The 13,207-nt window shown below is 36.6% G+C and overlaps 1 protein-coding gene and 1 long non-coding RNA gene across 2 annotated transcripts in view; one reads left to right on the top strand and one right to left on the bottom strand.

The window, feature by feature from the left end:
* adam19a (ADAM metallopeptidase domain 19a) overlaps positions 1-13,207 on the bottom strand; it is a 105,692-nt gene extending 92,485 nt beyond the window's left edge. The window contains exons 1-2 of the mRNA XM_082151747.1: positions 12,962-13,207; positions 808-887 (exon numbers count right to left, since the gene is read on the bottom strand). Coding sequence (XP_082007873.1) covers positions 808-887; positions 12,962-13,085 — 204 coding nt within the window. The 5' untranslated portion in view covers positions 13,086-13,207. The remainder of the gene's footprint in view (positions 1-807; positions 888-12,961) is intronic.
* On the top strand, positions 6,714-10,774 carry LOC309486570. Its single transcript, XR_014201602.1, has 2 exons — positions 6,714-10,686; positions 10,728-10,774. It is a non-coding gene; the product is annotated as an uncharacterized lncRNA (long non-coding RNA).

The raw sequence follows: 13,207 nt of genomic DNA, 5'->3' as shown, positions 1-13,207 counted from the left end.
AATACAGACAACTGGAGAGTGGGTGGTCGATATATATGGTATATAATATTCATATTGCTTTTAAAAACAATCTAGCGGGTGGATAGATGGGTAAGTAGATGGAAAATGGGTAGAATGATACTCTTCATGTGACAACACATAATCAATAAACATGATGAGAGCAGGTGTCTGAAACCCCACAACATTGTTGTCATTGATTTGAACAAAAGGGGGCTCTTTGAGATCATTCAGATGGCAGGCGGTCTCCTAGGCTGCACAGAATTATCAAGCTCTTCCAAGAGAACATGAAGGGAAACCTTTTTAGTTGCTTGTTAGAAACTCTAAATGTTAGAACACCTGCAGTGGCCAAAAGCAAGGCTCTGTCTGGATTCCAGGCCTTTCCTCATAATTGAAGAAAGCTGCAAGAGGGAACAACTCCTTCTAAGGACCCATTGGACTGGCTTGTAAGACGCTGGCTTGAACATTTTCATGTAGAGAAAACTCATTATGTTGTCCATCATGTTACATATCTGGGTCAACGCACCACTAAAAACGTTTGCCACCGTGCTGAAATCCACAAACACATTGGCCAAGCTGCATCCACTCTTGCTCAACTCTTCGTATATGTATGGAAATGTAACAACTAAGACCAAGACAACAGTGTACAATGTGTCTTTAGTACACTATCTAACTAAATGTCACCCTAGTGAGGAGTCTCCTGGCAGTTTGCATACAACTGATGAATATTTTATGTTATAAATATAAGAATATGTTTGTGGTGAATATTTAAACATATATTTTTTTTATTATCATTACCTAGTGCCTTACCTTAAATGCAGTTTCAGTCTCCTGCTGTGCTGTACCGTGAGAGATCCAGTGTGCCGTCACTCTCTGTCCCCTGTCTTCCACTGAAAAGAAAGAGATGCACAGATCATGAGAAGGAAAAAAAAAACAATGGTTAATGACATTTCAACCTCACTTTAAGGATCAATGGCATATACGAGTGTCCATGATGAAGAAAAGTACAAATGAATAAAAAAAAATGTCAGCATGGATGAATTCAATTGATAAGACATTTATAATGTTAGATTTCAATTTCAAATAAATGCTGTTCATTTGACTTTGAATAAAAAAAAAAGTTCCTGTTAAGCATCACAACTGTTTTCAACATTGATAATAAAAAAAAAATGTTTCTTGAGCAGCAAATCCTCATATTCATATCATCATAGATCTGAAGGATCATGTGACACTGAAGACTAGATTAATGATGCTGAAAATTCAGCTTTGCCATCACAGGAATAAAAAACATTTTAAATAGAGAACAGATATTTTTTAATTTTACAGTGTTTTTGGTCAAATAAATGCAGTCTTGGTGAACATTTAAAAAAAAGAAGAAAAAAAAAGGCCACCCAAAACTTTTCAATGGAAGTGTATTTCTTGTATTATTTGTTTGTTTGTTTATTATTTCATCTATAATTTATTTAAATGAGTTTTTTGAGTGGTTGTGCTATATGACATTTTTTCAGACCTTGTCGTGTCACAAAAAAGCCAAAGGATCTGATATTCTCTGAGATTTATTGCATTTTGGGCATGGTCAGGTTTCTGTGCGCACCCTGAAATGAAATCCTGCAGGCGTCCCAGACTACTAACCATGTTTGCGCTGCTGTTATCAAGCCTGAAATCTTATAAAGGTTGAACATGGACGTAACACTTAAGACAGTACAATAAAGCTTGGCAATCCAGGCCTGGCATTAAGTTAATCAACTCTTGAGAGGCAGCTGAAAGTGGGCAGTAGGTCAGGCTATTAATCTCCCTCAATCACTCATGATTAAGAGGAATAATCATCCTCATAAATCATTTTGTACAGCTTTCATGCACTTGATTTAAACCTCTTGTGGGATTCAAAATTAGACACTAAAATTACAAGCTTTTACAAGTTGATTATCAGCGCAGCGAAACTGGCTATTCATTCTCCCCGATAAAGTGACAAGAGAGGAGATTTTTCTCTTACATCCCTCTCTTTTCCTCAATGATTGTACTTTTCTTTGCAAAAAGAAACAAATAAGCATCCCCTCTAAGCTTGATCTCAGAGGTCTCACTCAGAGCTGTCATGCACACAAATGTGGAAAAATAAGATCATTACTGACCTTGCCATATCCATTTATGGCTGGAGTTTATAAAATATGACAGGAGGTAAAAGGAAGCAATAGAATTGATCGGGAGGGCAGTGTGTCGGTATGGTCTTCACAAGACCATCCTTTTTCCAATTTTCTTTTCTATTTCCAAATTGAAATGGTCTCATCTCCGCTAATGCTAAAATATCAGACTCGTCTAAAGTCGGCGTGATCTAAATCACTGCGGCTTGTTGTCAATCAGAATGTATCGCAAAGTCTATTCTGGTTGTAACCGCAGTTCTTTTCCACAATAAACATCATCAAAGGCCAAGTTTGAGTTCTGGGACGTAAAATAATCAGCCTGTCGCCTGCACGGCATAAATCCAGAGAATCCATCAACGCAGACTAAGGCCCTCTAGAGAAAACCATTTTCCAAAACTAATAGGTTTAGAGAAAGCATTAGCTGCAAGCCAGCCTAAGACATTGTTCCCGAAGAATGATCTAAGAAGGCCAGAGCTGGCTTGAGGGCACTTGCTCTTCAAACACAGTGAAATTGACCTTCCTCTGGTTGACAATTATCTGCCCGTCAAGTCATTCAACTGCCATGGGGGTCCCAGAGAGCCTTGCTTTTCCCTTCCTCTCTTACCAGGCTTTTTAGGAACAGACCTCAGGAGAAAAGTGAAGGCCTGAAGGAGAAGAGGATTAGTATTCTTCCTCTTTTTGCTTCTGTTCACTTTCCTCTCTTGCTTTCCCTTGGAGTCTCATTAAATCAATAATATATTTATAGTTAATACAAATATTAATTTACAGTTTTGCTCAATTTATGTACAGCTAAATAAAAGAACTATTAAAAAACGAATTTCCTCATATTACTGTCAGGACCACTATCGTCAAAAACGTTTGACAATTAGCATACAGTTAGGATTGGCAGTATGGTTCTGTTCTGGGCGAGAACTCCCTGCGCATCCATGCAGCCTATAGGATGGATAAGGGCAGGGAGAGCAGCAATAACCCCCCTTGGGGTAAACAGAACAGAACCAACATGAATGTATTGCAGATATCATTAATTCAAGATTTTAAAGTACAACATAATTAGAGAATTTATTCTGATTCAAGGGGAATCAGAATGCCATACCGACTGGACGAGAGGAGGAACTGGGGATGGAGGAGGGTAATTAGCTCCTGAGAATCACAATAGCTGTTGATAACACTGAAGGAGCTTATATATGTATACAGTGATAGGCGTCGTATTGCTATAGGTAGACGACGTGTATCAGCTGAGAGTCAGGATCTAACGTGACCTGCCAGAACTGAAGCTACACTTAATTTTTACACCTCCACAAAGGAATGTGCATAAAATCTTTGATTTGATTCTCACGCCTCATTACGGCGATGAACAATATTGTGGTCGGCCCTGAGGATGGGATAGGTTGAGTGCAACTGACAGATTTGACTGGATGTCAGCTTTTAAATGTCACAACTGAAATACTGCACCAGATGTTGCAAAAGCATCTTATAAGAGGCCTAATGAGTGTAATCCAGACATCCAACACATATGTAAGAAGGCAAATAAGATCCATAAAGCAGCATTGCTGTTATAGGATTACGTATTGATATAGGAGAGGACAGAATACAAATATAAAGAAAAACCGATAAGATGATTATGATTTCCTGTCACAACTGAGAGAGATAGAAAGGGAGAAACAGATAAAAGGGGTATTTAAAATTAGAACTTAAAATTGAAACAATGAAACAATTTTGCCAAATTTTTGCTCAAAAACAAAGTGTAAAAATAAATACATTAAAAAAAAAAGTAAAATACATTTTAAAATAAACTCAAATAACTCAAAGTAACATTAAAATAGCAGTGTGTTGTAAGAAGACCACTGCCAATGTTAAAGGAATAGTTCACTTATAGGAATAGCTCACCCTCAAGTTGTTTCAAACCTGTATGAATTTCTTTCTTCTGCTGATCACAAAGGAAGATATTTTGAAGAATGTCGGTAACCAATTGATGGACATCATTGACTTCCATAGTAAGGGAAAAAAAATACTTTGGAAGTTAATGGTCCATCAACTGTTTGGTTACCGACATTCTTCATACAGGTTTGAAACAACTTGAGGGTGAGTAAATGATGACAGAATAAAACATTTTAAGTGAACTATTCCTCTAAATTTTGTTTTCTTGGGATATACGAATTGTAAAATGGAAAATAAAAGCAATACTTTGAGGGGGAGAACATGAAAATGTTTTATTTGAGACTATATGTTGGAAATGATTTATTTAAATTATAAATAAATTATATCAATATTTTATAAGACAGTATATCTATCTATCTATCTATCTATCTATCTATCTATCTATCTATCTATCTATCATCTATCTATCTATTAATACATTTTAATAAATAATATATTTATACATACATTCTAGTAAATTATAAACTTTCCTTATGAACATAAAACATTATGTTCTTGCCTTAAACGGGTTAAAATAGAATGTATCAGTCCATCACAGCGGCTGTGTGACTGTGTGAGGATTTCTACAGACACCACAGCCATCATCTGTGTGATTGACCAATTTATGAACCATCACTGAGAGACGAGGACTAAAAAAATATGTCAATATCAGATTGACAGGAAGCATCTGCAATTTAGTGACACTCTAAAACATGCAGCATGGTGCAGTTGGCGGACTATGATTGTGTATGTGTGTGTGTGAGATAAGCTGGCACAAGATTGAATGTTGCTTCTGTGTGGGGGATCTCTTCTCTGAATTGTGCCTGATGCGTGTGTGAAAGAGAGAGGTTTGAATGGAACTGTTTCTATCACTGTTTCCAGGGTGCCGTTTTACACCAAATGCAATCACAAAGCGCTGCAGGGACCGGGCGTCTTCAGTGACAGCTCTAAACAACACAGAAAAACTCCTCCCTACCCTTACCTTCCAACTAACAGCTCCGCCACGCTCCCCATCTCTGTCTTTAGCTTTTTGTCTCTATGATTCACTCTCTGATTACCTTTGTCTCTTTGTCTCTCTTCTTATTTTTCTTTCTCTCTCAGACACACACAAATTTTTTCTCTTGCGCTCATTATATACTGTAGCACATAAGAATGTCAATTTATAATGCTATCTGACTCATACAGCCTTCCATATTTTTTTATTTATTTTTTTTTTTTTTCAAATGCCATGAGCACTGATTGTGTAGGAGTGCACTAAAGTCCCCTTGCATTTCCAACTGTTCTAAGATATGCTGATAGCCTATAAGTCGTTTTCAAAGAAGGAAGTTTTTGACTTGTCAAATGCACAATGAAACACAAAGCATACACCACTGTTTGAAATGCTAACAACATACACCCTTGTGAAAAAGAAATACACTTTAGCATACTTTTAAAAAGAGTACTTATTACGTAAATAATATACTTTAAAAGAAGATACCTCAGTGCAAATCTAATGTAATGTTTGCGGACACTAACAATAAAATGGAAATCTATTATAGTTTACATTGATGTTAAAAGCAATTGGTTTATCTATTTTATTTTATTTTATTTTATTTTATTTTATTTTATTTTATTTTATTTTATTTTATTTTATTTTATTTTATTTTATTTTATTTTATTTTATTTTATTTTATTTTATTTTATTTTATTTTATTTTATTTTATTTTATTTGTTTATTTGACAGGGACCATGCACAGTTCAGGCCCTGTACCAGAGTTAGCTATACAGCTAATTTACATCTGTGGTCCCTGGGCAAGGAAGATAAAAGACAATATAGACAATATAGACAATACTATCAAAACAGATAAAAACTTAACAACAAACAACATGTGACAAGCATTTCTCACATATAGACCAAAATACAAATATACATTCCATATTATAAAAAGATCAATGATCACATAGTTGATTCGCCTTCAGCCAAGTCTTTAAGGACATTTTAAAACTGCTGAGACTTGCACAACCTCTAATGTGAAGTGGAATTAAGTTCCACTTTTCTACTACAGTAAATGAAAAAGCTGATTGACCAAATTTTGTCTTCCTAAATTGAGTGTAACAGTCACCTCTTACAGAAGCCCTGGTGACCCTTACATTATCTCTGCAAAATTGCTTGAGTGGGGGTGGTGCAAGATCATGGGTCAATTTATACATCAGGCACATGTCTGCAAAACAGAGAAAACTGTCAAAGGTTAATAGGTTGTATTTTTTTATGATGGTGCAGTGGTGGTAGTTTCTTGGTTTTTTGTCAAGAACTTTCACAGCTTGTTTGTAAAGGGTACATAAAGGTTTTAGCGTAGTCCCACCCGCCTGGGACCAGCTTGTAGTACTTTTAACCTTAAGAGTACTTTTTTGAGGACGCAAGTACATCTTTTTAAGTAATTTCATAATTACTTGTATTCGTCTTTGAAATATTGTTATTGTTGAATGTTCTGACAAGCATTTATGATAAAGTCAAGTCAAGTCAAGTTTATTTGTATAGCGCTTTTCACAATACAGATTGTATCAAAGCAGCTTCACAGTATTAAATTAAAATAATACAACAAAGTTTGTTTCAAGAGGAATTTATTGATTGATAAAATTAAATTAAATATCCCCAAAATATCCCCAAAACTAAACTAAACTAAAATATGCTTCAATATAATTTCCACCTAAACTTGAATGTCATTAAATATATTCTTATTTACACATTTGTAACGATAAAGTTTCAATTAAGTACATTTAAAACGTATGAACTTTAAATGTAACATCAAATACACTACACTGCACAAGTTAAAATCATAATCAAGTACTTTACATGGACTTTTGTATTTTAGTCAACGTATACTAAAATACAAGTATTCAAAGTATACTTCTTTAAAGCATGAAAAAAACAAAAACATAATGATTTAAAATATCCTTTAGAGTAACGCTTAATTTGACATTGTTACAAAGTGCACTTTTTAAACGTGTTCTTAAATGTTTTAAGAAATATTCAAGAAAGTGTACTCTCTTTAAGTACACTTAAGTGGCTTTTTATTTAATTCATATTATATTTTCAGCAAGCACAGTTTAAGTACATTTATTTCTCACAAAGGCGGCAAGCGGTAAAACCTGACAACACACACAATTTTAAAAATATATGTGGTATTTAAGAAGACAGATATGATTTATAATGACATACACTGGGCCTACTGTTTGAGAAAAGAAGATGGTGTTATAATAATATTCCATGCCACAAAAATCGCTTTCACAAGGAAAAACAACCATTATCTATTCTGTGAGCCAATTTATGAAAGTCATTATCTTGATAGAGAAACTGTAGTCCAGGGACTAATGGAAAATTCCAGGAACAAGAAGCTTTTTAGACATATTGATGAAACCCAAAGTCATCCATCTTTCTTCTCATCGCATAAACATAAGGCGTATAAATGAGTAATGGTGATATAACGAACCCATGCAGCTGTGGAGAGCACAAAGCACTGTGAGTAGACCACTGCAAAAAGTCTGCCTTATTTATACCTCCTATGCTATTATGTACATATTCCAAATAAATCTACAATTCTTTCCTATTTTGTACTGTAGCAAGGTTTCTATTTGATTTGACGTAACCATTATTCTCTTCCAGTATTTGTCTTATTCTCAATATTTTAAGCTTTCAAATCATTCCGCAACAAATAGCACAGTATACAGAAAATACGGAAGCTGGTCCCCAATCGAAATCCCAGAATAAGGCCACTGAATAGTAAGACTATCCTGTGCTCACAAAGCAACACTATTGAAATTCCTCTTCAAATTATTTTTCTCTACAATTTTTTGCAATTAATTCAGCATGAACTGCTTAAAGTACAGACCCCTTTCAAACTATATTTGAGTATTTCGCCTGCTACAGGTCGAACAAGGTCAAACTGACTCTGGCGAGTTTTAAGTAATTGTATTTGCTGTACATTTTCTGTCACAACCATGATAGTAGGTCCAAATAGTAAAACATCAGAAAAAAATGTCTTCCCCAATAATACATGTGTGATGTGCAAAATATGATTATTTTGCCACACATTTATTAATTCAAGTGAATGCTAGATTGGTAAATGTTTATAATAAGTATTTAACACACTGTATAATACCGGTATGTATTGGAGTGACAGGCGAGGAAAAGCACATTTTGGCCCTGTTTACACCTGGTAAAATGCGTTTTGGTCGATTGAATCACAAATAGACGAGGGAGAAACATTTCCGTTTACACTTGGTGTTACCGTGTTTTAATTTTCTTAATTTCACTTTCGACCACTTCTGTCCTGATTTCTTCGAGGGGAGGGGTATATGGGTGAGTAAATGTATGGACTTTTTCTAATCTTTTGATCTTATAGACGAAACAAGCATGTGCAATTTACATATGAACGAGAAAGGAGACAACGGAAAAACATACGGAGAGCAGTAGCTATCGTTTCTGCTCTGGCAGACGCAAGACCACGACGAACGCGGTGAGTGCATGTTAGAAATCATGAATGGTGAGAGAACATTGTGCTTGGTACTAGCCAGGTTAAAACCAGACCATTCTCAGTAGTAACTGAGTTATGGTCTGGCAAAGCTTCATTAATAACTCATTTCCAAAGGGGCGTCACCAACGGACGTCGCTCAAATGCCTCTGGGCATTATTGGATAGACCTAAAACCAATCAGAGCGATCGTCATCGTGTAAAGCCATATGCTGCGTCCCAATTCGCCTAAGTTACACTACGCCATAAAAGTATTTACTCTTTTTGTGAAGAAAAGGTATTTACTTTTGAATGTGTAGCAAAAAAGTAGGCAAGCTTTGGGACATACAACAATCTGTCGCGTGCATCCTGTCATGTAAACTGCCCTGTCAATCATCTTGTCACAGTTAAAATCCTCTATTAAATCCCATTTCATTTCCTACCGTTTCGGAGAGAAATGTAGTAGCACGTTCATCTGCCAGTGAGTCTTTCATGGAGACTGGCCTCATGTGTTTGCAATTTTAATATGCATTTAAAAGTTGGTGCGCTTCACCAACGGACGTCGCTCAAATGCCTCTGGGCGCAATTGGATAGACCTAAAACCAATCAGAGCGATCGTCATCGTGTAAAGCCCGCCCCAACGTTTCTGATTGGTGCCGCGATTTCGACGGATTAGAAATGGGCTTGAATGAGCTCTTTGCCAGACTACTTGCAGAGCAAATCTAAATTTGCCGGAAGTTGTCTGGGTTTTCCCAGGCTAGCTTGGTACGCTTTTCGTCTTCAAACCAAAATTAGGTCTTCAGCCAACAAAGTTCAAATCCGGTCTAGTTAACGAGCTTCTATGTTTATGCATTAGGTCAGTATGAGTAGGCGCTCTTTGTGGCTGTTTGAACACATTCGACCACATGAGCGTTTGCACTACGAAAGCAATACGGTCGAATGTGTTTCGACTAACTCCGGAAGTGGTCAAAAGTGGACAAACTCAAAATGTTTTAGACCCTGTTTACATTTGTATTTAGCGTCGTTAACTTATTGTTATTGGATTGACAAAAACGACAGAAGTAAAATAAAAAAATACCAGGAATAAACAGGGAGTGGAATAAACAGAATGAGCAGGAGATTGAACCCAAACATACATTCTAAAAAACATGGGTTGTTTCAACCCATGTTTGGGTCAATGGTTGGGTGGGTTTGTCCATATTTGACCCAAACATGGGTTGAAACAACACAGCATTTTTTAGAGCGTAACAAAGTTTTATGTTCATAATGTAAGTAACCCTGAAGTCTTCTAAGGCCAGCTTTACTACGGTCGATACCTGTTTTGAGTTGAAAGATGGCATTAATTAACAACTTGCATTGTATGAAAAGAGAAAGAGAGGAGAGAGAGAGAGAGAGAGAGAGAGAGAGAGAGAGAAAGATTACCCATATGAGCAGTCAGTTATACAGTTGCACCAGACAACAGTAATTACTTAAAAATACTTGACAAGAATCAAGTATTTCAGAAAGCTGTCAAAATCAACAAAAAATCCACATACAACTTCTTCTTTTTTTTCTTCTTTTTTTTTCTTCAAGAATCAGTTATTGGAATGTTTGGTACTGAAAACTGAATGGGAAGTTATGTCTTTTTAATATTTGCTTTCTAAATTAGGATCTCACTTCTTGAATTTATTGCATTTGAAAATTTGATTGGTCATTTCCTCATTACAGCAACTGAAGCACAGAACACAAGCTGCTTCCTAGCCTCCTAGTTTTATTATTACACTATGTCACCAGACTGCCTTCTAGTATAAACCCCATATATATATATATATATATATATATATGGGCTAAATGTGCATCGTTGATTATCCACATATATGTGAAAACAAGCCATAAGTATATTTTAACATCAACTTCTCAGCTCAGCAGAATATTTACTCTTGCTAATAGCTCTTGCCTGTCGTAGATTATATCGCTAGGCTTGTTATAAATGCATTAAAGGTCTGTCACACAATATGGATACTGAATCTCAGCGCAGGTCCCAGAGTCCCTGGTCAAATCTCAGAGAGATGTAGGAACTTCTCCAAACACACAGAACACGCAGAGAGCTCGTGTAGTGTATGTTGGAACAGGACTGTTAACTTGATATCCTGAGACCAACAGCCTGTTTGAGTTTCTTTAAAACACACAGTGTTTAAATTACAGAGAAGTGATGCCTGTAATGAAATATTATAGTGGGAAAAAAAAAACACGATCAGCAGTCTTCCTTTATATTTTTCATGTGTTGCTCAGTGATTCAGAGAATCTGAGGCATTGATAATGTGAACTATTTAAATGCTAAAAGTAACCTGGATCTTGTTGTGGTTTATAATTTTGACAGTAAAGGATTTCAATAACAGTCTTGTTTTAATGGAGAACTGTCATTGCGACTCACATCATATCATTATTTTACACAACTGAAAAATTGATCAATGTCTAATGATCAAATCGATTCATTGTGTGCAGTTTAGCAGTTTGACTAACATGCATCGCTTTATAGGGATTTGTGGTCCTGTAAATGATTAGGCTCCATAATGATTCTTTCAGTATCTTTCAGTATTCAGTAACACTCTGGGCCCTCAAGATCCATTTACCTGCAATTTAACTCCAACCTTGTTCAAAATTTACCTGGCTGTAACTTTCTAGCAATCACAAAGACCTTGGCTGAATCTGAAATTGCATATACTCTCTTAGGTACATATTTTAAATAAGTACTTTGTGTCCGCTAAAAATGTATGTAGTATGAATATAATCCGGACGCATTACATTTGCCATGTTGTCATTATCACGTGACCAACCAGCATCAGTTACATAGCTTCGCTGCCATTCATAAATCCTCTCCCGTGGCATCATGGGATGGTTAAATATCCATCCTACGTACACTTCAGAATCTCGCTGGATGTAGTAGGTCATCCGGGTACTTTTTGCCCACTCTTTAATGAGTACTGTAAATTCTGACATACTACTCTTGTCACACTGTTTTTCACCTATTATAGGCTATATACTAGTAAGGGAAAATGCAATTTCGGATGCAGCCTTTGATTAGCTGGTTCAGGTGTGTTTGATTAAGGCTAGAGCTAAAAGGGTGTTTGTTTGACTTATCACTTTTTTGCATGTTAAATAAACCTATAATTGGGGATTGGCCGGCACAGTGGCATATTGGGTCGTACTGTTGCCTCACAGCAAGGAGATCCCTGGTTCAAGTCCCGGCTTCCTGTGTAGATTTTGCATGTTCATGTTTGCACACACACACACACACACACACACACACACACACACACACACACACACACACACACACACCAACACACACACACACACACACACACACACACACACACACACACATTGCCAAGGGCATGTTCCATTGCCAAGAAAATGAATGTACAGTCTCTCACGTATGATGAGAGATGGCCCATTGAATCATCATAAGACAGAGCCTTGAATGAGCAGGAGATTGAACCCAAACATACATTCTAAAAAACATGGGTTGTTTCAACCCATGTTTGGGTCAATGGTTGGGTGGGTTTGTCCATATTCGACCCAAACATGGGTTGAAACAACACAGCATTAGACAACATAAAGGACTTATAAGAGTCAATCATTTGGAATTCGGATTACTCCGGTTGCGATGTAGGCTATGTTTTTGATTCACAAAAAGAACCGGCTCCTACTCACTCGTTTGGGAATCTGACTACACAGATGGAGCTGGATGTTTTTTTATTTTTTATTTTCACTTAAAAGAATCTACTGATTAGAGTAGTTCTGAGAGTCATAGAGTCAGAACAGCGCTGATGTTTCACGCTGTAGATTTAGTATAGGCTATCAACGTTGCGCTACTCCGGTTAGGTTACTAAATTGCTGAATAGTAGGCTAGTGCAACTTAAAAAATTATCCTGTTAGAAAGTAGGCTACTGCTGCTTCTCGGTCACTAGGCTACCCTATAGGGTTACTGTACTTTTAAATGTCTATGTAAATCGTTCCGATTTAACGGTTAGATTGAACAAAACAAATAGAATGTTACAATGTCACCTTTTCTCCTTTTGCATTTTCAGTTGAGGTCAATATTAGGTGCAATCACATTTGATTATGTCCTGACGTTTATAGCAACATTAAAGTAAACAATCAGCTGAGAATAAAGTCTTCTTGCATTAGTCAACGTGGGCAACATCCACATCCTTATATGGAAGGGAAATCACTGATGAATTATTGCTCAAAAAGCTTTTCTTTACACAGTAACCTAAGCAAACAATGTATTTATGCATCAGACCTACACTTTTAGAAGCGACTTAAATGCGGTTTCCCAGCAAAAAAACTTATTCGTGGATGCGCGCAACTGGTTGATAAAGGAGAACAACTTTTCAAGTAGCCTCGGTTCTGGGGTATGAAAGCGCTGTCTTACCTTCCTCCCGAGGATTTCCGCCTACAATTTCCAGTAAACCGTTGAACAGAAAAAGCAATAGCAATACAAGCACATATCGTGTCGATGAAATGTGTCCGTTTTTCTGTCTGTGTTTGGTATACATCCCTGTGGCGGTCGGTGCTGTTCTCCGTCTCGCCTCGCGCTGGATTCACTCGCCAGCGTGAGAGGGAACTGAAGAAATAGATGCAATTGAGCCAGCTAAGCTCTGCCCTCTCGATTTGCGTG

The sequence above is a fragment of the Leuciscus leuciscus genome (genome assembly GCF_965113295.1).
Source record: "Leuciscus leuciscus genome assembly, chromosome: 2".
Classification (NCBI taxonomy): domain Eukaryota; kingdom Metazoa; phylum Chordata; class Actinopteri; order Cypriniformes; family Leuciscidae; genus Leuciscus; species Leuciscus leuciscus.
This window is presented reverse-complemented; position numbering and strand designations above follow the sequence as displayed.